At 48.9% G+C, this 27,956-nt stretch overlaps 1 protein-coding gene across 5 annotated transcripts in view; it reads left to right on the top strand.

Moving 5' to 3' along the window:
* MAPK4 (mitogen-activated protein kinase 4) overlaps positions 1 to 27,956 on the top strand; it is a 143,780-nt gene that overhangs the window by 91,974 nt on the left and 23,850 nt on the right. For all 5 annotated transcript variants that reach the window (XM_032422914.1, XM_032422913.1, XM_032422917.1 and 2 more), the window contains exon 2: positions 127 to 1,754. In XM_032422914.1, coding sequence (XP_032278805.1) covers positions 1,125 to 1,754 — 630 coding nt within the window. In that variant the 5' untranslated portion in view covers positions 127 to 1,124. The remainder of the gene's footprint in view (positions 1 to 126; positions 1,755 to 27,956) is intronic.

The raw sequence follows: 27,956 nt of genomic DNA, 5'->3' as shown, positions 1-27,956 counted from the left end.
CAAAAGTCAGAGTGGATCATTCCCACCCACAATTTGGGTGTGTGAACCTTTGGGGAGCAGGCGTTTACATAAAAGGCATACCGTTTGACGATCTTATCAAATCAATCCATCTTCTCTCTCTTCCAGGGGAGTGCTGCACGCAGCAGGAGGGGCGGCTGGGCAGTGCAGAGCCTGGAATCCCCTGAGCAAGCAGTGTTTCAGCTGGCTGGACAGATCAAATAACACTTGGGCTGGTTAACAAAGGACACGCAAGTGGGAAGGTGTTGGAAGCTGGAGTGTGGAAATTTACCCAACGTTATTCCTTTGACAGAAAAGGAGACATGGTCTGAAAGATGCCGCATTCCTGCAGCCTGTCTGAGTCCAGCAGCACACAGTCTTGTGCAAGGTGGTGTGGAGGAGGGGGTGACAGAGGACGTTGCCCCATCTGAAGCCTCTGGAGGATCCTGGCTTGGCAGCTGAGTGCCCCTCAGCATTGGGACTTGAGGTGTAACTTGGTGTAGAGCCCAAGAAAGGTGGTTGGGTTTCTCTGGCTTTCTTCACCAATGCTCACCAGCCTGGTTTGGGTTGCAGAATCTAAGGGGAGCTGGTAGAAAGCGGAGCTGGCAGAAGTAGAAAGAAGCCCCTGGAAGCCTCCAGAATCCATTGCTGGGATCACTTCATCCTGCTCAGGACACAGAGAATAGCTACCAAGCTGCTGGATGCTGTGACAGAACCGAGCTCTGGACCATCGTAAGTCAAGGAGCACAGCTCAGCAACAGCTCTGCATTTCAGCCGGAAGGAACGTCTTTTAACAAAAGATTCAAAGAGGAGAGTTTCTGCATCTTTTACCTTGAGGTCCATATGGTAGAACACTTTACACTCACATAGATAATGAGACTGGTTTTTCTCTCCAAGACGCTACCTTTGAAAAAAGCATGAGCCATTCTAAGCTTCGAGGAGAGTTCAGGGTCCAGAGGCGTTGGCGGACAGCCCTCCCGACGCAGGTTAAGAAAACAGTCTGAGCCTTCGCCTTCCACAGTTCAGCAAGCGTGGACATATGCCACTCCTTTCTCCAGAGAGCTGGTGGCAGTGACATCACCACGAGAAAAAGCAGCCCTCAGCTCTGGGACTCGACAGAATGAGGTATGTTGGGGAAGCCGCTACCCAGGACGTGGCCGCCGTTGACTGCCCCTCCATCGCCTGGGCAGACCCTGCCCACTGAGCCGACAATGGCTGAGAAGGGTGACTGCGTCGCCAGTGTCTATGGGTATGACCTTGGTGGGCGCTTTGTTGACTTCCAACCCCTGGGCTTCGGTGTCAATGGGCTGGTGCTGTCGGCCGTGGACCGCAGGGCCTGCCGGAAGGTGGCCGTGAAGAAGATCATCCTGAGCGACGCCCGCAGCATGAAGCACGCGCTCCGGGAGATCAAGATCATCCGGCGCCTGGACCATGACAACATCGTGAAGGTGTACGAGGTGCTGGGACCCCAGGGCACTGACCTGCAGGGCGAGCTGTTCAAGTTCAGCGTGGCCTACATCGTCCAGGAGCACATGGAGACCGACCTGGCGCGTCTGCTGGAGCAGGGCACGCTGACGGAGGAACACGCAAAGCTGTTCATGTACCAGCTGCTCCGCGGGCTCAAGTACATCCACTCCGCCAATGTGCTGCACAGGGACCTGAAGCCCGCCAACATCTTCATCAGCACAGAGGACCTCGTGCTCAAGATCGGGGATTTCGGGTTGGCAAGGATTGTTGACCAGCATTATTCACACAAGGTATGTCTGGCTGGAATGGCTGGTATGGGTGGTCCACAGAACCCTCAAGAATGCTCGCGGTCATTCAAGAGGGTATTCCTAGCTCCACTGGAGTCAGGGGACTGGGCTCCGTACCTGGGGGAGGCTGGAGGGTGCGTGCTAGAAAGATCACTGGCCTGAAAAGCAGTTGTTGGCCAGGCAGGGGGTAGGAGCGGTGGCCTGATTCTTAGGCTGGGCTCCACCCCAAGGCCACAACCAAGAACTCCTAGCTGCACAAGATGGGGTTGGAGTAGGTGATCTTGAAGATTTCTTCCAGCTCTAAACTCTATGGCTTTTAAAACTGTGGTTGGTGAATTTGCCTCGAGCATCCTCTTATCTCTGCCATCCACCTAATACCACCTCTCCCCGCTGTCTGCTCAGTACTCCCGGTGAGGCTCCCTAGCACACCAGCCTTATGCTCTAGTTGAGCTTGCCTCCTCCTCCCACTCTGTGTCCCATTCTCTCTGTCTATGGACGGAGGGCACGAACAGTGAATCTGATAAACTAACCCTCAGTTTACACTGTTTAGCTAATGGCTCGGCTCTCCCAGGTCCCATGATGCTCTGGCCTCTCGGTGTCCTACTAACACTACAGGTGTCTGGACAGTCCTGAGACCCCACGTGTCAGGGCTAAATGTCCTACCAGCTGCAGAGATCAGAGCTGACCCAGCCACGCTGATGGAGATACTGACACTTGTTCTCAAGGCCCCAGACCTCTTCTTAACTAATCCACTGCTCCCTTCAGGACCTGGGAATCCTTTGAAGTTCTCTTCCCCCACCCCCACCCCTTGTTCCTGCCACTTTAGGGGAGCCTCTGAGCACCTCAGCCCGAGCACATGTCACCAGGCATCCCTCAACAGAGCTGTGGGGTGGGTGTGACTTCCAGCCTTCTGCCAAAACCTTTGAGCCATGAATTTTTATTAGAGTGAAAAACATTCCCTAGGAAGTAGGTCAGCCAAAGTGGCCGAGGTGGGTCATGAAAGGGGAGGGTGGCTCTGACCTTGAGCATGCTTCAGCTTTCTCTCTGAGGCCCCAGTCCTCTGCTGTCCCTTGCCACCTTATTTGCCCGCAGCCAGAAGGTCCCAGACTCATAGAAAGGCGCTGACCCGTCCAGTGCAGCCCCAGTGAGAGCGCACCCAGGGGAGGGGACAGCAGGGCTCCCTGTCCCACCCTCACTGCCTGGAGCTTGGGCTCCAGCCCAGATGTCAGACCCCAAATCAGCCCAACTGGCTCTAGCTCCTTAGTACCGCCTTCACCCCCCTCCTGCGGCCAGGCCATCTGTCAAGATGGATGGTTGACTTTGTAGGCAAGAGTATCCATGGTAAAAATAATAATAATAATAATGCCTTTCTGTCTTCCTACCCTTTGCCATTTGTACCTTCACTTTCTTCTAAGAAGCAATGACCCCAAACAATCGAACTGAAGGTTTTAACCCAAATCAATTCTTATTTGGTGAAAGGACCAGAGAATCCATGACACTTACTTCTGGGATGCACAAGACCACTTTCTGAATTGGAATAATCCAGTCCATTCGGGAGTAAAAATAGGACCCGCCTTGATGAAAGGGTCTGATTAAGTGATGTGTTCCAGGGAAAGTGCTCTGAACAGCATGCAGGAGACCTTCTCTAAAGTCAGGAAGGGTGATTTGTTGGGGTGAAGATTGGCTGCCCTAACAATTCTTAGAAGGTGTGTGGTGTGAGGAAGTGAGGAGGCAGGGTCCAGGCTCCCTTCTGACAGCGCTGGCCAGGGACATGGGCAGTCACTTGCCCTCTGAGAGCCTTGGTTTCCCCATCTTTGACAGGGATGGTGGTAGATGCCGTCTGCCCACTGGCTTGTGGTTACAAATCAAAATGGAGCATGAATGTAAAGCCCCCTTGGAAAGTAGTAGGGAGCCCATCCACTTATGTAATGAGTGTCTGCTGAGCACCTTGGGCCCCAGCCCGGGTTCCCTGGCCACCGACTGTAAGTGGCTGCTCTCCTATCCCTCGGGGTGGGAAGACACCTCTCTGGTTGGGACTCTCATGTTCCTGATGCAGAAGAATTTAGGTGTTCTGACTTACTCTTCTTAGAGTCTCTTCAATAAAATAAGCTGTGGGAAGTTAAAAAAAAATCACTGGGGCCAGTTGTGAGCCCAGTCGGTGTTCGCGTGAGCCCTGCTTTTGGCAGGTGTTCCCCACACCCCTTCTCCCTCATGTACACTCGGCTTCCCTCATGTACCTCCTTCTTCTTCTCCAAGTGATGACAAAAACTTTATATTTGGGGCTTTTATTTACCCAATGTGCATTTAAATCAGCTCTCATTTAATCCTTATAAAGCTGTGAGGCACTTAGGGCAAATGGTCCCTTTTAAAACGGAGAGAATCGGCTGTCTTGAGATGATTTGGCTGATTGTGGCAGGAGGGACTCTAGAACTGGGGCCTTCTCGCGTCCTAATGCAAGGTCTTTCTAGGCACCATCGCCTTCTGGAAGGCTTGCTGTTCCCCAGTTGGAATTAGTCTTTCCTTCTTCTGAATTCCCCTGTTGGTTCTTCCCCAACCCATAACCTGAATCTTCTAGCATCTACCATTCTCTGCTCTGTCTTATGGGTAATTTTGTCTGCATCTTCTGTGCTCCCTTAAGCTGAGAGGCCCTTGGTTCTTGAGGGCATGTCGTGTTCATCTTATCTTCCCCAGGGAGTCTGATCACTGTGCCTGAAACATGGCCCAGTTGATCTTGTTGTGACTGTCTTGAACAGATGGGTGAATAGTCATTTACCAGCACATTACAGATAGGAAGCTAGTTGGGTTCATTGATCTCATGTGGTTAGAGGGTTTGACTCTCAGAAAGAGAGCACATAATTCTTCCAGCTGGTGCGTTGGTTGGGGTCAGATGTGTGCATCTGCTCTCCCCTTTGTGTGTGGAGGATGATGTCTACATGGGAGCTGCTCTAAACCTGACCCCTCCTGAAGTTTTATGGATCCTGTACTCACCTTGAAGAAGATCGTGCTCACCTGGGCCATGGCCAGCACCTATGTGTGGGTTATAAAATGGCACTCCTTTTTTTTCATGCTGATTGAGCCCAGTGCCAGGGACAGACTTTGTGCCCTGACTGGTGGCTGGACTTGGCCCCTTGGCTGAGCACCACCCACCCGGGTCTCACTCTCCTCATTGTGACTTCCTCCTGGGTAGATAGTGAGCCTCCTTCACTTCCACATCTCCTCATCTACAACAGGGCCTGCCAGAGGGTAGTGTCCACTGAGTTCACCTCAGCATCGCCTTGTCCATCCCCTTCACTTCACAGACGACAAAACCAGGGCCTAGGAAGGGGAGGAGACCCACTCAAGATCTCACGATGAATGGCCACCACACATGGTTCAACTCCATGCCCACTGGCTTTCCTGTGCCTCTCTTCTCGGTTGTCTTCTGTCAAACACTGTCATTGTTCCCATTCTGCTGATTTCACAGGATTCTTGTTAGAGTCACGTGGAGGATGTTTGATCAAAGTGCTTTCAAAGATGTACGAAGGGCAAAATCACTAACAGAACTATTTGCCCAGTAGATGCCATAATAATATCGCTCAGACATTCAGGTATCGATTTGCCCTCCCCTGAAATACAGAACCAGCTCCTGACAGGGCCAGAGGTGAGTCATGAGGCCCCACCTGAAGGGTGGCTTCCCAGCCTCCACTCCTGGGATGAACCCTTCCTGCCCACCTCCTCGGCCAGCCCGCTAAGGAGTTCCTTGTTGTTTGTGTCAAGAAGAGGCTGCTGAGGGGTCAGAGCTTGTTTTCCTTTGAATTTGTCCTATTAGGAACTAGAGGATCTCCGAAGAGGGGGGAATAAATGTTGTTTAAGACTTGGCTGAGTCCTGCGTAAATTCTAAGTGGTGTCAGGAGCCCCCGAGAGCCTGAGGTACGCTGACAGCCAGATTAGCTGTGTGAACACACTCTCCTCGTGGAGGGGCCCCCCGTGGCTGAGGGGAGGATCCCCCTCTCCTCGCTGGGGCTGCCAGCAGGCTTGCCTTTTCTCTGGGGTAGCAGGCAGAAGACACCAGGAAAGAAAGCAAGAGCCAGAGGCCCAGCAGAATTTGGACAGCCAACGGCTCTTGTGTTTTGGTGGATCCCTTGAGAAAGTCTAAGTTTGTTTGGCTGGCCTGGCTTTGGGCCCTTGACCCCTTTCTGTTTCAGAGCCCTCTGTCTTCATACCGCATTCCCTATCAGGATGCATTCACACTTTACCTACCTATCTCATGAAGATGCCTTAGAAATTAATAGGGCAGTGATTGATTCTCAAAGTGCTGGAGCAGAGCGTCAACTTCACCCCGGGGCCTTGTTAGAGATGCAGAGTCTCTGGTTCCATCTCAGGCCTGCCCGATCAGAAACTCAGGGTGGGGCCTAGCAAGCTGGGTCTTAACAAGCCTCCAGGTGAATCTGATACTGGTCAACTTTCTAGAACCACTGATCTGAAGACACGGAACAGCTTGTCTATGGACAGAATGCTGATGCTCCTGACATGTTTGCTGGTGCTTGCAGCCGTGGTTCTCAGCCTTCAGCACCGTGAAGAAGGCTAAGAACGCCCAGATAGCGGGGTTGTGTTTGAAGCAGCTACTTTAACTAACTGGGGTTGTTCATGGCGGGGATGTCGTGCCAGGGAATGGGGAAGGTTGTTTTCAGCAGGATGACTTTTTAGGGTCTCCATCACATCACATGGGAAGCTGCCTGGCCTGTTCACCAGGTTTGGTAGAAAGCCACACAAACCAGGGACCTCCACCAGAAGGAGCACTGGTTCTGATTAGGTGTGATTTTCACAATAGTCAGGTGATAGGAACTCAATTTTAGAAAACATGTACTTTTCATTCTGGTGTAAACTACTTGACCCGAGGTAATTTAACGACAGACACTGGCTTCACAGATGAGTGAGACGGAGTGTTGATTGAGGGCTCGGCAGATCACCATAGTTCGTTAGGGCTTGTGGTTCCAGGTCCCAGAGGAGGCAGAAAGGTGCGTGATGTTGAACACACACAGCCAGCTTCCGAAGGCTCTGCACGGAGCTTCAGTCGGCAGTGTTTATGCTGGTTTAATCATGTTCATCAACCTCCCCTCCTCCTCTCCTGGCCACTGCCTTCCCTTGATGGCTTCTTGTCTGTCTAGGCCAATATAACCTCCCCCTGTCTACCTGGGCAGACCACAGAAAGCCCCCCCTAAAGCCCAGATTCCCTTGAAACAGAACCTCAGAGGAGGAGTGCTCATTTCTGTGCCTAAAATAGGGTCTTTGCTGCTGATCAAGAGAATGGCCATTTGGTGTTCTGTCAGCTTGTATTTTGAATGATCGCCATATTGCAGATGTGGGGAATGAGGTGCAGGTCCCTAGGTGCAGGGAGTGAGAAAGGGCTTGCCCAGGATCCCAGAATAGGACCGGGGTCCACGGTGCTGGCACTGGGAGAGGCCCAGCCAGACCCGGAGGCCAGGGTTTCATGAGAAAATGGGCTCATGGAAGGACAACCTGCTGAAGGCCCAGCTAGAAGTTCTTAAGCTGCTAAGCGTGTTATTCCAAATCAGTGGAGCTGAAAAGATTTATTTAAAAGGCTATGAAATATCCCTTTTTAAAAGGGAAAAACATGACCTAGGGGATTAGAACAGAGGTTGTCCTAGAGAGTCAAGTGTCCCTGAATACTCAGGCCCACTTGGAAAGCTAATTTTCTTGACTTTCAGAGCCTCCCTCCCCCTTCCCACTGCAGCCCCACCCCAGGAGCAGGGTCTTCACTCTGTCCCTGGGCCTCCTGGGGTCCTCTTCTGCGCCCTCCCAGAACATCACACCTGGGCCTCCCTCCCTGGGAAGCAACCCCACTTAGCTCCAGGGGCAATATGAAAAATCTTTAACAACTGGCATGGTCCACGCACCGCCAATCAGAAAGGAAGCCAGTCAGAGGCCTAAGGCGGGGTCCTGGAGGTGCCCTGCTCGCCAGGAATTGACCCTTTATGGCCAGATCATAGAGAGATCTAAGAGTCGCTGGGAATGAGGCCAAGGTGAGGAGTGAGGGAATCAGGGGCTTGGAGCAATGCCTATTTCCCAACCAGTTTACAGCATTTCATTATTCTACTACTGGCCTCGCTGCCCCAGTGCATCCCAGCTGTGCTTGCTGCCTTCCTCGCCATATCAAAGCTCACCCTTTCTCGAGTGCCTGCTGGTCTGCCTCTTCACGGGGGTGGGGGGGTGGCGGGGGGGGGGGGGGGGGGCGGCAGTGAACTGTTGATTAAAAGCGTAAAGCGATCAGGAGCTTCCTCCTTATTTTCAACACGAGCCTCCTTGCTCACCTGGTGCTCACCCACAGGAAGTCCGCGTCCTGCCAGAGATGCTGGAGAGGGGCTAGAGTTTCATGTCCTACAGGCTTGCTGCTGACAAGTTCTTTCTTTATCTAGAAAGTGTCTTTATTTTGCTCTCATGTTTAAAGTTTGTTTTCTCTGGATATGAAATTCTGAATCTACCATGTTTTTGTCGTTCAGTACTTAAAAATGCCATTGCCTATTTCCTGCCCTATTATTTCTGAAGAGAAGGTCTTCATTCACATCATTTCCCCTGTATGGAATCTGGGGTTTTTTCCTCTGCTATCAAGATTTTTTCTTGATCTTTAACTTCCAGCAGCTTGACTGGGATATGCCCAGGTGTGGTTTTCTTGGTGCTTATTTTTGGGGCGATTCATTGAGCTTCTTGGATCTGTAGGTTTATTTGGGAAATTTCAACAGTTTGTTTTTTTTTCCCCGCTCCACTTTTTCTCTCTTCTCTGGGTTCTGATTACATGTATGTTACTCAGCTTGGTATTGCTCCAAAAGATTGTACAGTCCTTTTTCAAGAATGGATAAGTTCTGTGGTTCTGTCTTCAACTTCACTAATCCTTTCTTCTGCCATCTCTTATTTGTAATTAAGCTCGTTTGGTGAGTTTTCCATTTTAGATAATATGCTTTTCCATTCCAGAATTTCCATTTCGTTCCTTTTTTATAGTTTCCCTTTATGTGCTGAGATTCCCCATCTTCATCCATTGAGATCATTTTTTTCCTCTTTCAACCCATGAAATATTTAAAATAGCTGCTTTAAAGTCTTCACCAATTCCAAATCTGGGACATCTCCAGATTGTTTTATATTGACTGCTTTTTTTCTTCTGAATTTGGGTCACATTTTCTTTCTTCTCTACATTTCTGGTAATTTTTGCTTGTTTGTGGACATTGCAGTTGATACTCTGAAAGGGGGCCTGAATTATATTGTCTTCCTTTAATGAGTTCAAAACCCAGTTTTGGTTTTTGTTTTGGCAGTCCGTTAATTTACGGATGGTTCTCCTTAATTTTGTTAAGGTTTGGTTTTAGGCTTTGATAGGGCAGGACTAGAGTAACCCTTACTCTAGATCGTGGTCCTTACTCCCAGGACCTGCCCTTCCTTATTGTTTCGCTGGAATGCCTGGTGCTTCCCCTCTGGCTAGACTGGAATTCCTGTGGACCCAATGGTAGGTCTCTACAACCTCTAATATTCTTGCTCTGCTCTCAGTTCCAAAGTAGCTGCTCTGCCAGCCCACGCCAGAGTCTCACCCTGTGTATGTGCAACACAGCACTCAGCCAGAGATCTGTGCAAGGCCCAGCCCCACAACACACTTCTGGGCCCCCACCCCACTGAAGAAACTTCCTCTCCAGTATCTTGCCCTGCCAGCTCTATTTGCTTCAGCAGCCCCAAACTCCAGTTCCTACTTCCCCAGATCAGTAGGACAACCATGTTCCACTTTGCCCCACCTCCCTGTGCCGTGGTTGGGAAATCTACCCAGGCAGAGTGCCAGGGCGAATATGAAATTCACCTTATGTGTTTCCTTCCCTTGTCTCAGCCCATTGTCCAATGCCTGAAAACATCGGCTGTGTATGTCTGTCCAGTTTTATCACTGCTTAAGATAGGAGGGCAAACCCAGTGCAGCTGCTCCATCCTTACTGAAAGCAGCCAGCCCTCGCATTTAAGGGTGCAATGCTCTGTGTGGCAGATCATCCTTTATGCTAGATTGGAAGCACCCTGCAGGAAGTGTTGGTGACTTACTTATCTCTACATCCTAGTAGCATGCTTAATGAATATTACTCAGTGGAATCAAGTGGAGAGCCTGGGGGCTAAGTGTTGAATACTGCACTGCTCCTCCTTGCCTTTACACCTGAGTGGATGTGCAGGTGGAGGAATTCCCTTTCACACAGTATCTTCAGTCCTGATGGGGAGGATCCCAGCTACTCCAGGCCTCGCTCCAGGCCTCACCCCAGTCCTTCCACTTGGGTACTCCCGGGGTGTAAGTGTCTCAGGAACACGATACTGTCTTATTCTACAGGCAGATATTCCTGTGTATATACTGAAGAAGAATGACTGGAAAATTGAGTCAAATCCTTTTCAGTTTTCACCTGAAGTGTAGTTTCTTGAATCAGCCTTTGCTGTGGTTGCCTGTCGAAAAGACAGTGGTATAGAAATAGGACGCTGGGCAGAGGGGAGAGCACATTGCTAGGATTATCCTGACTTCCTTGGCGACCTTCTACATCAGTATTACGCTTCTTTGAGCCTCATCTCTAGCTTCTGCCACCCCACCCACCTTGTGCTATAACATCACCGACTTGTCACCATTCACTGGATAATCCCATACTCGGTGACAGTTCTGATCCCATACACTGTTCCCTCTGCTCCCACATGAACTCCTACTATCCCTGCAGACTCAGCTCAAAAGCCCCACCTCTGCAAAGCTTTGCCCAGCTCCCCGTGGGAGAGTTAATCACACCTTCCTCCAGTATTCCTTCGCATACTCTGGTGATTAACTGTTCACATGCCTCTTCCCCGGTAGACATTGGGGCCCTTAGGAAAGAGTATGTATCTCATTCATCTCTGTATTCCTAACACCTAGCACAGTATCTGACCCAGAATACGTGCACATTACATGCTTATTGACTAATGAAGAAGCTGAGCCTCTACCTTTCCACTGAATCGAGTACGGTCCTGAAGAGCGTCTTAGAATAAAGCATTTCTCTTCTTCAGGGCAGCTTTCAAATATTTGAAGTCATCCATCATGCCCCTTTAAATCTCTGCAGCCTAGAAGCCCTTTGTTTTCATACAATCATATCCAGGTACTGTTCTGAGTGCTTGACAGGTGTTAACCTGATTGGTCCTTATATAACAGCCTAATAATATAATAATAATAATAATAGTAATAATAATAATAGTGGTGCTGCTATTGTCCCCATTGTACAGATGAAGACACTGAGGCACAGAGAGTAACTTGTCCAAGGTCGCCAGCTGTAAATGGCGGAGTTAGGTGTCAAAGCCCAGCAGTGGCTTAGGAGACATTGCTGTAGCCACTGAGCTACCCTGCCTCGTTGGCTGTTTACATGATAATGTTGCCAGAGCTCACCCTACCCTCCCTGTCTTTTCATTGACCTCCCCCTACTCGTCATACCCTTTCTTAAAATGTATCTTTCAGAGCAGATACTGTGTGATTTAACCAGCAGAGTCCGTGAGAGTGTGACATCTCTGCTCCGTAAGTGATTTACTGTTCCTGCTGCCCGTGGCTTTTTTTTTTTGGCAGCCACGTCAACTATTGTCCCATACTGAGCTTGTTGCCAACTAAGTTCAGCTAAGCCCGGTATTCTCTGTTTTACATTTATACAGTTGATTTTCATCTTGTTGGCTTCAGGCAAATATTCCAACCTGATGAGAGCTTTTTAGATCTTTGTTTTATCACAGAATTTTATCCCTTACAACATCGTAACTGATAAACCTGTCTTCTAGGACTTCACCTGTATCACTGATTTTATTTTATTTATTTATTTATTTATTTTAAGATTTTATTTATTTGACAGAGAGAGACACAGCGAGAGAGGGAACACAAGCAGGGGGAGTGGGAGAGGGAGAAGCAGGCTCCCCACTGAGCAGGGAGCCCGATGTGGGGCTCCATCCCAGGACCGTGGGATCATGACCTGAGCCGAAGGCAGGCACCTAACGACTGAGCCACCCAGGCGCCCCTGTATCACTGATTTTAAAACGTGTAAAGGGATTAGGTGGAACGCTTCGACTCATGGCCACTAGACACTTCTCTCCAGGGTGACACTTAACCCTAAGCTAACATTCTTTGGATTTAGTTGTCCAACCAGTTGTGAGTTTACATCGTTGTATAGTTATCTGATCTGTCTTTCTTCACTGTCCACAAAGATGTCCTAAGAGATTTAGCTAAGTGCCTTGTTGGAATTCAGGGACATTGTCTACAGAATCCTCTCCTTCCACCTCAATACAATTTTAAACTCATCCTAAAGTAAAAAAGCCAAATTCAAACTGCATGACCAGCTGTGACACTTTGTTTTTTTTTGTTTTTGTTTTTTTTAAATTTTTTTTAAAGATTTTGTTTATTTATTTGAGAGAGAGAATGAGAGAGAACACTTGAGAGGGGGGAGGGTCAGAGGGAGAAGCAGACTTCCTGCTGAGCAGGGAGCCTGATGTGGGACTCGATCCTGGGACTCCAGGATCATGACCTGAGCCGAAGGCAGTCGCTCAACCAACTGAGCCACCCAGGCGCCCCCAGCTGACACTTTGATTCCTAGATACACAGAACTCAGATGTTGGCAAACACCACCTTTTTACTTAGAGAGAATCTCATACGTGAACATCTAAACTTAAAATCGTATTGGAGGTTAGGGCATGGTTAAGTAAACTGGCTTATCCACTATATAGCATGGGATACAACTATTTTCAGTGGTGTTTTTAAAAGAGTTTACAATAGCATAGAAAATGTTTATGTCATAATGATTAGGTTTACAAAGCAAGATACAGGATTGTGTAGATGGTGATCATAACCGTTGGAAACACAGAGAAAGAATGACACATTAAAATTGGCTAGAGGTTGGGGCGCCTCGGTGGCTCAGTCGTTAAGCGTCTGCCTTCGGCTCAGGTCATGGTCCCAGGGTCCTGGGATCGAGCCCCGTATCAGGCTCCCTGCTCGGCTGGGAAACCTGCTTCTCCCTCTCCCTCTGCCCCTGCTTGTGATCTCTCTGTGTCAAATAAATAAAATCTTAAAATAAATAAATAAATAAATAAAATAAAATTGGCTAGAGGTTAAAAACTCCAAAATGTTAATAAGGGTTAGACACGACAAATAAAAAGAAGGGGATTTTCCCTCCTTCTATTTATTTTTCTATAGTTCCCAAGAATGTGCAGCAGGAACATGCGTGGTTTTATCACAGTAACCTTTTCAGGTGGGAGTTTGGGGAAATTTGTCGCAAGAGTCCGTTTACCAAGAACATGTTTATTACAAAAGGGTGGTAAGCCCAGATCACTCCGTCCGTGAGAGAGAAGGGCGAAGCCCACCAGCATCTGGCCCAGGAGTGTGCACACGCTGACCCTGACATGTCCCATGTGTCTTACCTCCTCTCCCAGATGACAGTCCCAGTTGCAGACCATGGGACAGGCTCTTAGGGTGCACCATGCCCCTGGGAAGCAGGATGACCCTCCTCATTGGTACCAGGTGACCCAGAGCGAGTCACCTAACCTGCCGCGGGCTGGCCCCGTCCCCTCATCATACTAGATCCTGCTTCCCGGGGCTTTGTGTGCAGTGCGTAACGCACTAGGTCAGGCCTCCGGAAGCACTCAGTAAATATTAGCTCTTCTTCACTGTGATTATTAATCATGATTGGAGAGGGTTTCTGTGTTCTCAGACACTGGAAATTCTAACGCTAATAATAAATATTACTGAGGCAGGTGACCATGCTTTAGTTTCTCACCTAAGATACAAATTGAAGGAGTGAAGAAGAGTGTGAACAAGTCAGAAAACCTTTATGGGAATCAGTTGTCAAAATGGATTGGTGATGAAGCACTGCGCTTGGAGGAGGGTGTTTAACCCGAAAGGAGACCAGGCCGCTAAATGTTGGCACTTTTGCAATTTAACCGAAGACTCATTCTAGTACCGAGGTTATACACTAGGGTTGATGCTCAAAATATTTAACTATCGGTAAGCTTGGGGCCCAACCAATGGGAATAGACGTCGGTGATGGCCCTTCAGAATGGATCCTAGCAATGAGCACCTGTCACCCCTACCCTTCCACCCTTCCCCTGCGAAGGCTAGAGAGGAGGGCCTGGCCTCCCCAGAGGTACTCATTTAGATGTCCGCTACCAACTGCCCATCCATGCGAGCAGAGCAGCAACCACGAGGCCCATCCTGACACAGCTGTTTTGGGAAGAGGCAAGACTCTGTCCCACAGCTGCCCCGACGCTCATTCTCGCTTCCTTCCCCTCTCTTCCGTGATGTCCTGTTTGCCTCTACTGTCCATCACACACCTGACAAGGTCCCCTTGTTGTTTGAGGCAGCAGGAAAGGAGGAGCCATTCCTTGTTCTGCCTGCTGCCCCATGCGGGCCTCTCCTGTGTCACCAGATGACCTGGACAGCAGGTGTCCAGAGGGTGGGAGCCCCTAGGGTATGGTCATGAAGATTGTATTGCGCTATCTTCTATGCAGAACGATGACCATCTGCAGAACCCCGTGTCCTCCTGGCAGTGAGCTCAATTAAGCAGCTGTGAAATGCGGGACTCATCTTCTTGGGGATGAATTTTTCCCATTTCCCATTTCCCATTATTTCCCTAGTGGTCCTCTGTAGGCCTTTTGTCTTAGCTCTGTTCTGTGGTCACCAGCTGCCCTCAACCCTGACCCCGACCAATTTGCAAATGCTAATTCGAGAGCATGAACAGCTGATGGCTCCTGTGGCTGGGGGATCAATATCATCATATCTACCCTGAAATTTTTCCTGGAATTCACAGTAAAGTACTCTGGGAGTTCTTTCCCACCAGTGGTAACTCTGGATCCTCATACCAACCCTCTGAGGGAGGCAGGTCAGGTTAATTATTGTCCTCACTTGATAGCTGAGAACGAGGGGACCCCTGGGGCTCATCTAACACCTGCTGCTAATAAGAAGCAGAGCCTGGGTCAGACCTGCCTCCAGGGACCTGGACAGCAGCTAATGCAACTGGACTCGGCTCCAGAATTCAAGCACCCCTAGGTACTTTCTGTGATGAGAAGAGGGAAGAGTCATGAAATGGGGACACTTGCTTCTGCTTTCTCCATGAAGAAAGTTGGGGAACAGAGCAGTTTTGTGATCTTCCCTGGGGCCCACAGTGAGCAAAGGTGGGGCCTGGACAGGAAATTGCAGTCCCTGTGTCCTGGACCCTTCCTTCTCTCTGTGGGGCCCCACACAGTCTCCCACCTTCCCATGTCCACCTGCCGTCCTCCTCAGCACTCCTGCACCACTCTTTCCTTCCATCTTTCCCCACTGGAAACTTACTGGGGCCACGGCCTGTCTCACTGCCCCAGCATGCAGCTATTTGGGAAAAGGCTACCTGCTAGGGCGCTCCTTGCAGTAGAACAGTGATTTATATTGGCCTGTAAACTAACTTTATCGAGACATAATCAACATACTATACAATACACCCATTTGAAATGTACATTTCACTGGCTTTTAGTATATTCACAGAGTTGTGCATCTATCACCATAATCAATTTTATTTTATTTTTTTAAGATTTTATTTATTTGAGAGAAAGAGAGCATGCATGAGTGTGGGGGAGGGACAGAGGAGGAGAGAGAGAGAGAACCTCAAGCAGCCTCCATGCTGAGCACAGAGCCCTAAACGGGGCTCATTCCCACAACCCTGAGATCATGACCTGAGCTGAAACCGAGAGTCGGACACTCAACCAACTGAGCCACCCAAGTGCCCCCAGAATCAATTTTAAAACATCTTCATTACCCCCAGAAAAACCCTCAACCCCCTGAGTCATCACCCCCCAAGGTCTCTATCCCCACCTTCTCCAATCCTAGGCAACCAAGAAGTCTGCTTTCTTTATTGGGTTGCCAATTCCAGGCATTTTATATAAATAGGATCATGTGGTATGTGGTCCTCTGTGACTGGCTTAGTATATTTTCACGCTTCATTCATGTGGTAGCGGGTCTCACTTCTTCATTTCTGTTTATTGCCAAATGACATACCAGTGTTGGATACACTGCATTTTGTGTATCTGTTCCTCGGCTGATGGACGTTGGGGTTGTTTCCACTTTTCAGCTATCATGAATGATGCTGCTGTGAATGTTCATAGACCAGCTTTTGTGGGTCCATAGGTTTCCATTTCTCTTGGATATAAACCTAGGAATGGGATTATTGAGTCCTATAGTACTGTTGGAAGAACTACCAGAATGTTTTCAAACTGGCGGCACCATTTTACATTCTCACTAGCAACAAGGGTTCAGTTTCTCCAAATCCTCAGTAACACTTCTCAGTTTCTGTTTTGTCTGTTTTTATTCTGGCCATCCCAGTGGTTTTGATTTCCATTTCCCTGGTGGCTAATGATGTTGAGCATTTTTTCATGTGCTTATTGGCCATTTGTAGATCTTCTTTGGGGAACTGTCTGTTCAGATCCCTTGCCCATTTTTAATTGGGTTATTTGGGATTTTTTTTTTTTAATTGGAGAATTGTAAAAGTTCTTTATGTATTCTAGATATAAGTCTCTTATCAGCTAAATAATTTGCAAAAAAAATTTCTGTCATTCCGTGGGTTATCTTTCGCTTTTTTGGAGTTGTCCTTTGAAGCACACGTTTTTTATTTTGATGATACCCTGTTTATGTTTTCTTTTGTTGTTTTTGCAGTTAGGGTCTAATCCAAGGTTATGAAGATTTACACCTATGATTTCTGAAAGTTTTATAGTTTCAGGTCTTACCTTTGGGTCTTTGATCTGTGTTGAAGTCATTGCTGTAGATGGTGTGAGAGAGAGGTCCAGCTTCATTCATGTCTCTCCTTATGTCAGTACAACACTATCCTGATGACTGAAGTTTTGTAGGAAGTTTTGGAATCAGGAGGTGGGTCTTCCAACATTCTTCTTTTTCAAGATGGTTTTGGCTCTTTGGGTCACGAAGCAGAATGAAGTGCTGATACACATGCTGTACCATGGATGAATCTTGGAACCATTATGCCAAGTGAAAGTAGCCAGTCACAGAAGGCCGCCTGTTATATGATTCTGTTTCTGTAAGCTGTACAAGATAGACAAATTCATAGAGACAGAAAGTAAATTAGTGGTGCCAGGGGCTGGGAGTTGGAGAAAAGTAGAGTGTGATTTCCAACGAGTATGAGGTTTTGTGTTGGGGTGATGAAAATGTTCTGGAATTAGTAATGATAGTCTTACAAATTTGCCAATACACTAAAAACCACTGAATGGTACATTTTAAGATGGTAAATTTTATGGTATATGAACTATACCTCAAAAAAATTTTTTAAGAAGTGGATAGCCTGAATATCCTTATCTCTACTTAAAATATGAATGTGTAGTTAAAAACCTTTCCACAAAGAAAACTTCAGGCCCAACTAGATTCATAGGGGAATTCTACCAAATATTTAAGGAAGAAATAGTACCAATTTTACAAATTCTTTCAAAAAATTGGAAAGAAGGGACTACTTCCCGACTTATTCTAAGCATTGCAGTGATAGCAAAGCCTGAAAAACATCACAAGAAAAGAAAACATATCTCCCATTAAGATATATGCAAAATGTCTAAACGAAATTTTAGTACATTGAATTTAAGAATATATACGAAGAAAAACGCATATTGTTTTATCTCAGGAATGCAAGTTTGGCTTAATATTTGAAAATCAATGTTACAACCATTTTGGAAAATGATTTGGCAGTGTCTTTAAAAGTTAAATTTACATCTACCATATGATCCAGACTTTCCACTTCGATATATTTACCCAAAAGACATGAAAGTATATGTCCATGCAGAGACTTGTGTACAAATGTTCATAGCAGCTTTCTTTTCCATCGAGGAAAAATTGGAAGCTACCCAAATGTCTATCAACATTCAGATGAACCAACTGTGGTATATCCATACAATGGAATGTAACAGGGAATGAGCCATCTGCAGCAATATGAGATGGATCTCAAAACAATTACGCCAAGTGAAAGAAGCCAGACCAGAGTGAATGAATGAATGAATGAATAATGAGTTACTGTAAGATTCCATGTCTATAGATTTCTAGAAAATGTAATCTACAGTAATAGCAAACAGATAAGTGGTTGCCTGGGGATGGAGAGGGGCAAAGGGGCATGGAAACTTCTAGGGGTGACACATGCGTTCATTACTTAGGTGATGATTTCACAGTTGCATATGTATGTCAAAACGTATCAAAATTGTACACTTTAAATATGTGCAGTTGTGTGTCACACCTCAATAAAGCTGTTTTAAAAGAAAAATGTATATTCAATCAACAAATATTTGAATGCCAACTAGGATCTAGCATCTGAGGACACAAGACTGAAACTCAGACAAGGTCCCTGACTTCAGGGAGTTTATATTTAAGTGGGAAGCTTACATACACTAGATATTTTTCACAGTCCCAGAGCTTGCCCACAAAACTCCTTCCGCCCCAGATGGAGAGTTCCCTCCCTCCCGGACGTGCCGGCCAAGCAGCCCCACAGCTGGATGCAGGGCTGCGTGGAAATGAAGCAAGCACAGCCACAGAGCAATGGCAGGATTCTCTCCTCTTTTTCTGGACATCCGCCTTGAGCGACAGACTCCCCATCCACGTTCCCACCCTGTCCAACAGGAAGTGGGTCAGGCATGCTGGCCCCGCTCATCTGAGTGGAGCAGACAGCGGTACGGATGGCTGCTGAGCCCGTGAGGTCTACAGTTGCAGACAGAGGGGGCCACGTAAAGATGGGGAGTCGGGTGGAGAGGCCGTGGAGCAAGCCTGTCCGACTGCTGGAGAGCTCTCTGGTCAGTGTTTCCAGTCCTTAGGAGGCTTGACTCTACTCTCACCCCTTATCCGCATCAAATACTCCTGGAGAAGGAGCCCATCTTTTTTGCTTGAACTCCGTTGAGTGGCTTCTGTTATTGCAACTAAGAAGAGCTTTACTCCCTTCATTCCCTCGAGTGGATGGGGAAGAGGCGAGACCTTCTACCCTGGGCATCACTGATGTGATGGTGTGGACTGGACCAGCCCATTAGAGGGGCTCCCGCTGTCCTCAGATGAAGGCAGGTCTGGGGGAACCCCTCCCCCCCCCCCCCCCACACACGGACTCTTGAGAAGCCATTGGCAGGAAGGCACTGGGATGAAGTTGGAAAGGATGGGGGCTGTTGCAGGGATTAGAAAGGAGGGTCAAGGAAGACCTGTGCAGATTGGGGCCAAAGGGCCAGCAGCAATGAGTGTGTGAGGCTTGACACCCAAGAGGACGCATGGGCCCCAGCTTTGCTCGCCTGCCGTTCCCCGCTCTCCTTCTCTTGTCTCCGCCCCAGCATGCCTTCCTGTTGCTGGGCCTCCTTGCTCAGGGCGATCACGGTGGGCATTCCACAGCCCACTAGGAACCACAGGCTAAAGATGTTGCTTGTTTGCGAACAAAACGCTGGCCTGAGGTTCAGACGATGTGATTTCTAGCCTCCGTGCCACTCCCAACTCCCCAAGGGACCAGGAGCGAATATCACTGCTCTGTGCCTTGGTTTCCCCATCTGGAAACGAAAACAATGGTCGCCTGCTTTTCCTTTCTCCCAGGGAAACTGAAGCAGGATTCGAAGTTAAGGCAATTTCAAAGACCAGCGGGCTGGTGTCGGAGGCCTGGGTCCCAGCCCTGCCTCCCACACAATACCTGTGCAGCCTTGTGCAAGTCAGCCCGCCCCGGGAGGCTCAGCTTCCTCGCTGTGAAATGAAAGAGAATATGGACCCACACCCCCCACAGATGACTGTGGGGAAAATCAGAGTTCAAAGACAAGAACACACTCAGAGATAGGACTGCGCCATGCATGTGGGAGGAGGCGCCATGACCACGTAAAACCAGCCACGGGATACTTACTGAGCCACTCAAGGACTCCCATCCCAGTGTCTTCTTCTGTGGTCCATCTTGAGACAGAGACCCCAAAGTTCCAGATGTGTGCGATTAGAGCAGTGTTCATCCCTGAACTTCTGGTCTTGGCCCTGTACCCTCAGCAATCCCCAGGAAGGCCGGTCGGGTCACCCTCAGACTGTGTTTGGGAGAAGCAGCGTGGTTTAACGACTGTCATCTCCTTGAGTGGTAATGACACTTGCTGCATCCAGCTCTCCCGGAGGGTTCTGGTGTTTCAGTGACGTGTATCTGCTGCCTTCGAGGCGAGTCCTGTGGTGGGAGCGGCATGTTGGTGCTGGATGACTTTCCATCTCCTGGAATGGGGCTTGCTGCAGGGAGCAAAATCCCAATTCGGGGGACCTGTCCGCTAACTAGAGCAGCTCGGTTCCCAGAGACACAGAACGTCAGGGCCGTGTAAGAACTTAGAAAACAGCTCATCTCGCTCCCCAGAGGGGCCTCCCCAAAAGTGACTTGCCTGAGGTGATACTAAGGTCTCGATTTGACTTTGAGAAGCAAACGGATGAGAGAAAACAAAAACAAGTCTCACCAGGAATTCCCTTGCTCTTTGGTTTTTCACTTCACATTGGTTCCTAGTCTGAACGTTGCGTAGATGGGATGCCGCATTCTCTACACGTCTGTCTGCAGCCTGGCACCATAATGTACTAAAACTCAGGAAGACCCGAAAGCTAATGAAGTCATCCAGTCATCAGAAATTGAATTCTGTTCTCTGGGTGCTGTGTACCAAGGCAGGAAATTGAATGGGGACATTTTAGAGATCTTTCCAGTCACAGGGGTTGAAACAAAAAGTCTTTTCTACTTAACCCCCCTTTAGCCAGAACACCGAGCCGCCTCCTAAATAGCACCGAAACCCGTCCACATTATGTTCTTTGCAACATTCTGCTTCATTTTGAACAGTGGATTTTCTTCTTAAATGTAACTCCTGATGGAAGCAAACCAAAGCTGTCCGACTCTGCTTGTTGGTTAGCTAAATAAGGCCATGTTTGTTGACACTACCAAACCATCTCCCGGTCTCCCCTCTCTGCATCCTTTCCTCTCATTAGAGCTTCTGTCCACAGTTTGCTGTCCCCCATCCTCTTTCCTGTCCTCCCTCGTCCCCAGAGGAGCACCACTAGGTGCTCTTTCTTCTCTCAGACTCCTCCATGGATCTCAAAAAGAAAGCCACGTCAGTCACTTACACTTGAGTAGAAATGTAGCACAAAGCCATACAGCCTGGTAGCATTTATATGTTGAGTTTTACTCTTCGCTGTGGAAGGGAAAGGGATTTCCAGGCATCAGCCAGCAGGTGGAGGCAGTATTTCTCAAGCAACCTTCCTGCTGCGCCAGAAATCATACCACCTCTCGGTTCTCTGCCTGTAGCCCATACTTGGTCTCCTCACCCAGAGCCTCAGCGCAGGGCCTCCCCCAGTCCTGGGTGGCCTCCCCTCTGCCCTCTGGAGGAAGTTCCTTGTTCCCCAGGGACTACACGGTGCGTGTGAGCTCTGTGGTGCAGGCCCCTGCAGCTTTTGTAGGAGAGAATCTGGACATTGGGGGTTCAGCAGGGCCTTGAATTCACTCTCTGTCATGCCCAGGAGGAAGAACTCCACAGAGTGGCAGTCAGGCTATAAGCCCTGATCCTGTTCCTTAAAAATTGTGGGACCTTGAGCAAGTGATTTATCCTCTAAGCTCCATTTTCTTACCTGTAAGAAGGAAATAACAGAACCCATTTCACAGCGTTGTTCTAAGAACTGGATAAAATAAAGAAGGCAAAGTGCTTAGCACAGTGCTCAGCAGGGAGGAAGTCCTCAGTAGACAATGAGCTTCTTCCTGGATGGAGCAGAGCCAGGCACATGGGAGGAAAGAGAGCAAAGGACCACAGCCAGCTAGAACCTGGGGTAGGACAACTTGGGGCCAGGACACCTGTTTCTATGAACTCAGCTTCGAGCCGGTGGTCTCCTCTGGTGTCCGTGGTGGGGGAGCACCGAGTAGGGCTGGCCGGCGCCCCCCGAGTGCAGGAGGAATTTTGGACTCGTGAGCAAGGACAGCAGTCCTGCTGTTTTGCAGCCTCATTCATCTGAGCCTCAGGCAAGATGGAAGGTAAAGAGATTCTAACCTGAGCAGCTGGTGCCTAGCCCATACACGGCGTGTCTCCATTCCACCTGAGCCAGCGTAACCTCACTTTCCACACGATTCCAATACACTTCATTATCTGGTTGTCAAATCCCCAGCAGATCAGAGGCAGCAAACTAGGGACTAGACAGGCACCTGAGAGCAGAGAAGTGACAGCTGATAGTCTGACAAGTAAGAAAACAGACAAAATATAAAGGCAGACATCCAAATTAATGGAAAATCACAGAAGTGGGGCTCTGGAAAGGGGTTTCTGCCTCCCTTTGATGCCCAAGAGCTGCAGCGTGTGAGGACTCAGAATCAGGCTGTTCAAAATCCTGACCCTGGGGCGCCTGGGTGGCTCAGTCGTTAAGCGTCTGCCTTTGGCTCAGGTCATGATCCCAGCGTCCTGGGATCGAGCCCCGCGTCGGGCTCCCTGCTCGGAGGGAAGCCTGCTTCTCCCTCTCCCACTCCCCCTGCTTGTGTTCCCTCTCTCGCTGTGTCTCTCTCTGTCAAATAAATAAATAAAATCTTTAAAAAATAAATAAATAAACAAAATCCTGACCCTGCAGAAGGGTGTTCAATCACAGTCTATTTTCAGAAGCCAGTTGTACGTATGATGTGAATGATGATAGAAACTTGGGTGGGCGGGCCCTTGCCAGTGTGCATAGACTACCCACGCATTTGCTGCGCATTTGATTCCCATGGTAATCCTGTGGTATAGATAGGGCTATATCTCCCATTTTGCAGATGAGGAAAACTAAGACTGAGGGTGGCTAAGATTGCCCAGGCTTCCGTAACTAGTAAGTGGTAAATCTGGCTTCATTCTAAGACTTTGACTTGACGTCCAGTGCTCTTTCCCACACAGACACTGTCAAACTGTGTTCCTTGGAGCCTGGGGGTTCTTCCCCGGGGGCTGCCGCAGGGATGCGGGGGAGGCCCACGAGCAAGTCCGGGACCTCCCACCTCTGACTCAACAAGAGGTGCTAGGTATTGAGCTGCAAGAGACTCTGGATGGGGAAACATCAAAAAGGTCCTGCTGCTTGGAAGAAAACAAGAGAATGAGAGAAAAAGAGTGCTTTGAAGCTCTTGAAAATGGTGCCCTTAATATTTGGGGACCATTTCTATCCAAAAGGATTAAAATCAAAAGAAAGTCATTGGCCTGTATGCATATAGGGCACACCTTCTGCTCTCCAGCAAACTCAGCCAGTCTGAATGACTTCCCCCAAGGGCGTCCCAGTCTTGCGGGACTCAGGTTCCCTGAGAGCTGCCCCAGGTGGGCTCAACCATTGACCTTAGATGGGCATTTCTCGGCTTCCCTTCTCCACAGCCACGTCCCCACGCAGGCAGAGTCCTCGGGCCACCCAGGGCCATCAGTGCCTTTTACAGCCCCTGTCCCCATGGTGTCCTCACTATCCACCAGAGCCCTGTTGTCAGCTCTTCAAAGTGGGCTCCCGTCTGCATGTATCTCCCCAACTGTGAACCCTTAATACTCACTGAATAAGTGACAGGTGTCCTTCTGCATTTTAACAGCGGCCCCCTGCACACCCAGAATATTACCCCACATTATTTATTCTGAAGGTGGGAAATCAGGCATGACACAGGACTTCTGTTATTTGCATAAAGAGGGCTTCAGTGACACCATGTAGGTGTCATATAGTTCATATAGTTCACCCAGGAAGATCTGGCGTCATTGCCAACCTCCGGCTCTGCTCCCTCACTCTGCACCCACCCCACCCTCACTGAGAGACGGGAAAGAATGTGAAAGGGGCATCCAGGGGTTAATCACTGACGTACCACCACCGTCATCAGCAGACGCTGGAAGTGGAAAGTCTGCTGGGTATGGTAGGAGGACAATTAGGCCTTCACTTCAGCTGGTCGCTCCAAGAAACTGATCGGAACTGAACGTGCTTGAAAAACAGCACTGTGTACTATGCTGCAGCGGATGATCGAACCGGAAAGGCAGACCAGAGACTAACATCTTAGCAAAGCAGACAGGGTGGCATGGGATACCCGGTACGAAGTGAGTGACACAGATTGGTCTTTTGGTGAAAACTCTCCTTTCCCTCTCCCCCTTTCTGGCCTCATTTTCCTTCTAAGTTAGGGGTCGTTTGGAAAGAGTACATCTTGAGGACGTGGGCATGAAGGTAGCCTTACTGGTCGTCAGGATCTAGGTAGGAAGTGAGGAGGCATTGCAGGGGACGGCAACAGCAAGGGAAAGGTGGTGGACATCTCACGCAGAGCAGAGCCTGACCCCCCGGGAAGCAGGGAGTAGAAGGCTGGGAGCATGGGAATGGGGGCAGAACAGTGAGAACCCGTGAGGAGTTTGGGCATAACAAACAAAGGGGCACCACTGAAGCCTCTTTCAAAATAGAGCTGAGGGCGCCTGGGTGGCTCCTTCAATTAAGTGGCCAACTCTTGATTTTGGCTCACGGTCGTGGGATGGAGCCCCGCGTCGGGCTCCACCCTGGGGGTGGAGCCTGCTTAAGATTCTCTCTCGCTCTCCCTCTGGCCCTCCCCAACCCCTACTCTCTCTCTCTCTAAAAAAACAAAATAGAGCTGAGAAAGGAAGGACAGTGTGGCACTATGTGGAGCAGGGTGCTTCGCACATGTTTTCTGTTTCATCCCAACAGCCCCCTTAGGGAGTGTTCTCCTTGGTGAGATTAAGAAAATCGCTGTAAGTCACCAGCACGTAAGCTGCTGGCCCAGGACTTGAACTCATGTTCCCAGCCCAGATATGCAGCCTGTGAGGCATCTTTGACCAGCAGGGGAGTGCAGGCTGCAGTGAGACCAGAACCAGGTCCTCCCGCTAAGAAACCCCCCCAGATGCTTCCATGTACTGTGTACCCCCAGCACCTGAGAGTCAGGGAGCCCACACAGAAGAGACACCCAGAAGGATCTGTGAGGGATTTGATTTTTGCTATTTAAAAGAGACAAAATCATCATTGTGGGGAGAACATTAAGCCCTCGTTGTGCTTTGTATTCGTTTGCTAGAGCTGCTGTAACAAAGCACCACGCGCTGAGAGCCTTACGGAACAGAAACCTGTTGTCTCACCGTTCTGGGCGCCACACGTCCGAGATCAGGGTGTTGCCAGGGTCGGTCAGTTCCTCCAGGCGCTGGGAGGGAGGGTCCAGTCCATGCCTGACCCTAGCTTCTGGTGCTTTGCAGGCAATCTTTGGCGTTTCTTGGCTCGTAGAAGCTACACTCCCATCTGTACCTTCATCTTCACGTGGCTTCCTCCCCACGTGCATGTCTTGTGTCCCAGCCCTCTAATCACATAGCCAGACCCATCCTGAAACTATCCACAGGCCCACAATGAGGAACAAAGGCCCTCCTGACACTCAGGACATTCCAGAGGATTTAGAGGCTTCCTCGCAGGAACCGGGGATAAAGACCAGCCAAATTCTTTATTATATAGCAGTAGCTAGAAGTGAATCTAGCAGAAGGATGCCGACTGCCCCTTCACAGACTCCCTCTGTAACCGCCCTGGAATACTATACAGCTGTGAAAATGAAGAAACCATAGCTTCACACATCAACTGGTGTTGTACTACAGTTTTGAAAACCAAATGCACTCACAGTGCTTTGTCGTAAATACTGAAGCAAAGATCACCCCCTTCTGTGTAACCATCTGCCAAGGGTTGCAGGACCCGCCGGGTGGGGTGCTGGAAAATTGTATAGAGGGTGGACTTCACCTTTGGGACCCACTCCCACCCCCTGCTCCCCTTCCCCTCCTCAGAGCCCTACCTCCTCTAAGTGTCTAGGGCTCTTGCAATCTCTTACCTCCCTTAGCTCTCCAAAAAGCTTCCAGCTGCATTGCTGAGTGTGAAGAATAAAATCCCTGCATACTCTTTTGGGGGGAAGCAAGGAATTTGCTTTTCTAGCTATTCCTCTAAAAGTGAAACAAAGGGTTTGGGCTCTTGGTAAAGGAATTTAAGGCAGCCAGGTGGCAAGGGGAGATCAGAGACCTTTTCTGGTGGCCAAAGATCATACCAACTTGCTTTGTAAGGAGGGAAAGAAACATCCTTCAAAACCACGCTAGCTTCCACTGTAACCATTCCCTCTTCACAGCCGCTCCGGGGTGACCAGCCCTCTAGACAATCTGCCTCAGGCTATGAGAAGACAGGCCCTGCCATGATTTACCTCAGGGAAGGTTCCTACACTATGTACCTGCTTTTCTATCTTGAAAAGCCTGACAACATGCCTCCCTGTCCTCCCCAGCCCCTGCCTCCTCTTTGGCCCTTTGTCCTCCCGGTGAGAGCCGAATTCACCACAGAGTTCAGGAAGGTCCTCTCACAATGTGTTCACATGGTTATATATTTTTGTAATATTTGCAAGCTGAGCTGTTTTGGCAGCCATCAGCTAAGAAGTGGTCTATTTCCATTCTGACTTGCCCTCTACCATGTCTTCCCTCATGTTGGGTGGCGCTGGCGTGGCTCAGCATTTGGGGCCTCTGACTAAGAGGAGGTTGGGGGGCGCCTGGGTGGCTCAGTCGTTAAGCGTCTGCCTTCAGCTCAGGTCATGATCTCAGGGTCCTGGAATCGAGTCCCACATTGGGCTCCCTGCTCAGCGGGAAGCCTGCTTCTCCCTCTCCCACTCCCCCCCTGCTTGTGCTCCCTCTCTCGCTGTGTCTCTCTCTGTCAAATAAATAAATAAAATCTTTAAAAAAAAAAAAAAGAGGAGGTTGGGCTAGGGATACATTTAGTTTGGGTTTAGTGGGATATATTTACATGGTTTGCAGTTACTTCTGTATACCATTCAGTTATTGCCAGTCGTCCTGGTGTAGGAATAGCTCCCAGGAATCCTTCTATGGCCACTGAATCAAGTCATAGGGTATCATCATATGAAAGAAGCCGAGCTCACCTACAGCTCGTAACATGTGGCCACACCTAGCCCATCCTGGTTAACAACAGCCTGGTCAGTGAGTGCCACCAGTGCATATACGAAAGAGTGCTTAGTAGCGTTTTCCCCAAAGTTGACAATAATCCTAAAAATTTACATGACCTTACCCAACTAGTTTTGGAGGTGAGAGAAATTTATAAAATACCAATCATCCTGAAATAACAACCATAGTAAAGACTGAGTTAGCTTCTCGATTATCTTTCAAAGACTGAGTTCATCTTTAAATTCTGACTGTGCAAAATTATGTTACGAAGTTGCCGTGGAAGAGAAGACCAGAGATGAGGCGGCACCTTCTCGTGCTTGCTACCTGCAGTTTGCCAAGCAGCTCATTAGGAAAAATGTTATTTTTGTGAACTGTGTGATGTTTGTGGTACTTGTCAGCTTTTTATAGTTTTTAATTTGCTGCCGTTTTCTGATTTAAAAATAAATATTCACACACTCAGACTTAATTTTGTGTTCATAATTTTGTATTTTTAAGAGGCCCCCAAAACCTACCCCGACCCCCTTTTTGCTTCATTCTTCACACAGTGAGGCCCCATCCCCTCCCTCCCCATCCCAGTGCCCAGGGTTGAGTGTCCTTGGCTTCTTAAAGATGGTCTTTGTAGTCAAACCAGAAAACTCACTGCACAGAATTGGCTTGTAAGCTCCTGAGGACAGTCCCCCAACTCAGAGTGCCTCACACACAGCCAGCCCCACTGGAAAAACTGAAGAAATGCCTGTCAACAAGGCCTCTGAAATGGGACCGGAACTCCCTGGAACAGGTGACCCCCGTGCGGTCCCTCGGGGTGCGGGGGCATTTCAGAAGTGGGACATGGCTGGGGCCCTGCAAGTTTTTTTGGAAGAGAACTGTTTCTGCAGAGAGAGGATGTGATCCTTGATTAATCATGTGATCCAGGCAGCCCAGCGACGAAGGAGAGAAGGCCCTGCTTGAGGTCAGGGTCAGAGTTACTGAGCCCAGAGCTGGGTTTGGACCTTGACAGGACCAACAGTGGGGGGGGCGGGGGTTGGAGTTGGTGTCAGGGCCTTTCCGTCACCCTCTTCTCTGTCCCCACAGTCCTCCTCCATCCCTTGCATCCTGTGCTTCTTCCCTGGTGGTTGGGGGAAGGGGACGATGGCACCCACCCAGCAGCCCGCCCTCCCCACCCTTGAGGCCAGAGCCTCTGTGAATTCAGAGCAGCCAACATTTCTTTTTTTTTTTAAATTTTTTTATTGTTATGTTAATCCCCATACATTACATCATTAGTTTTAGATATAGTGTTCCATGATTCATTGTTTGTGCATAACACCCAGTGCTCCATGCAGAACGTGCCCT

This window comes from Phoca vitulina, unplaced genomic scaffold (assembly GCF_004348235.1).
Source record: "Phoca vitulina isolate PV1807 unplaced genomic scaffold, GSC_HSeal_1.0 scaffold27, whole genome shotgun sequence".
Lineage (NCBI taxonomy): Eukaryota > Metazoa > Chordata > Mammalia > Carnivora > Phocidae > Phoca > Phoca vitulina.
This window is presented reverse-complemented; position numbering and strand designations above follow the sequence as displayed.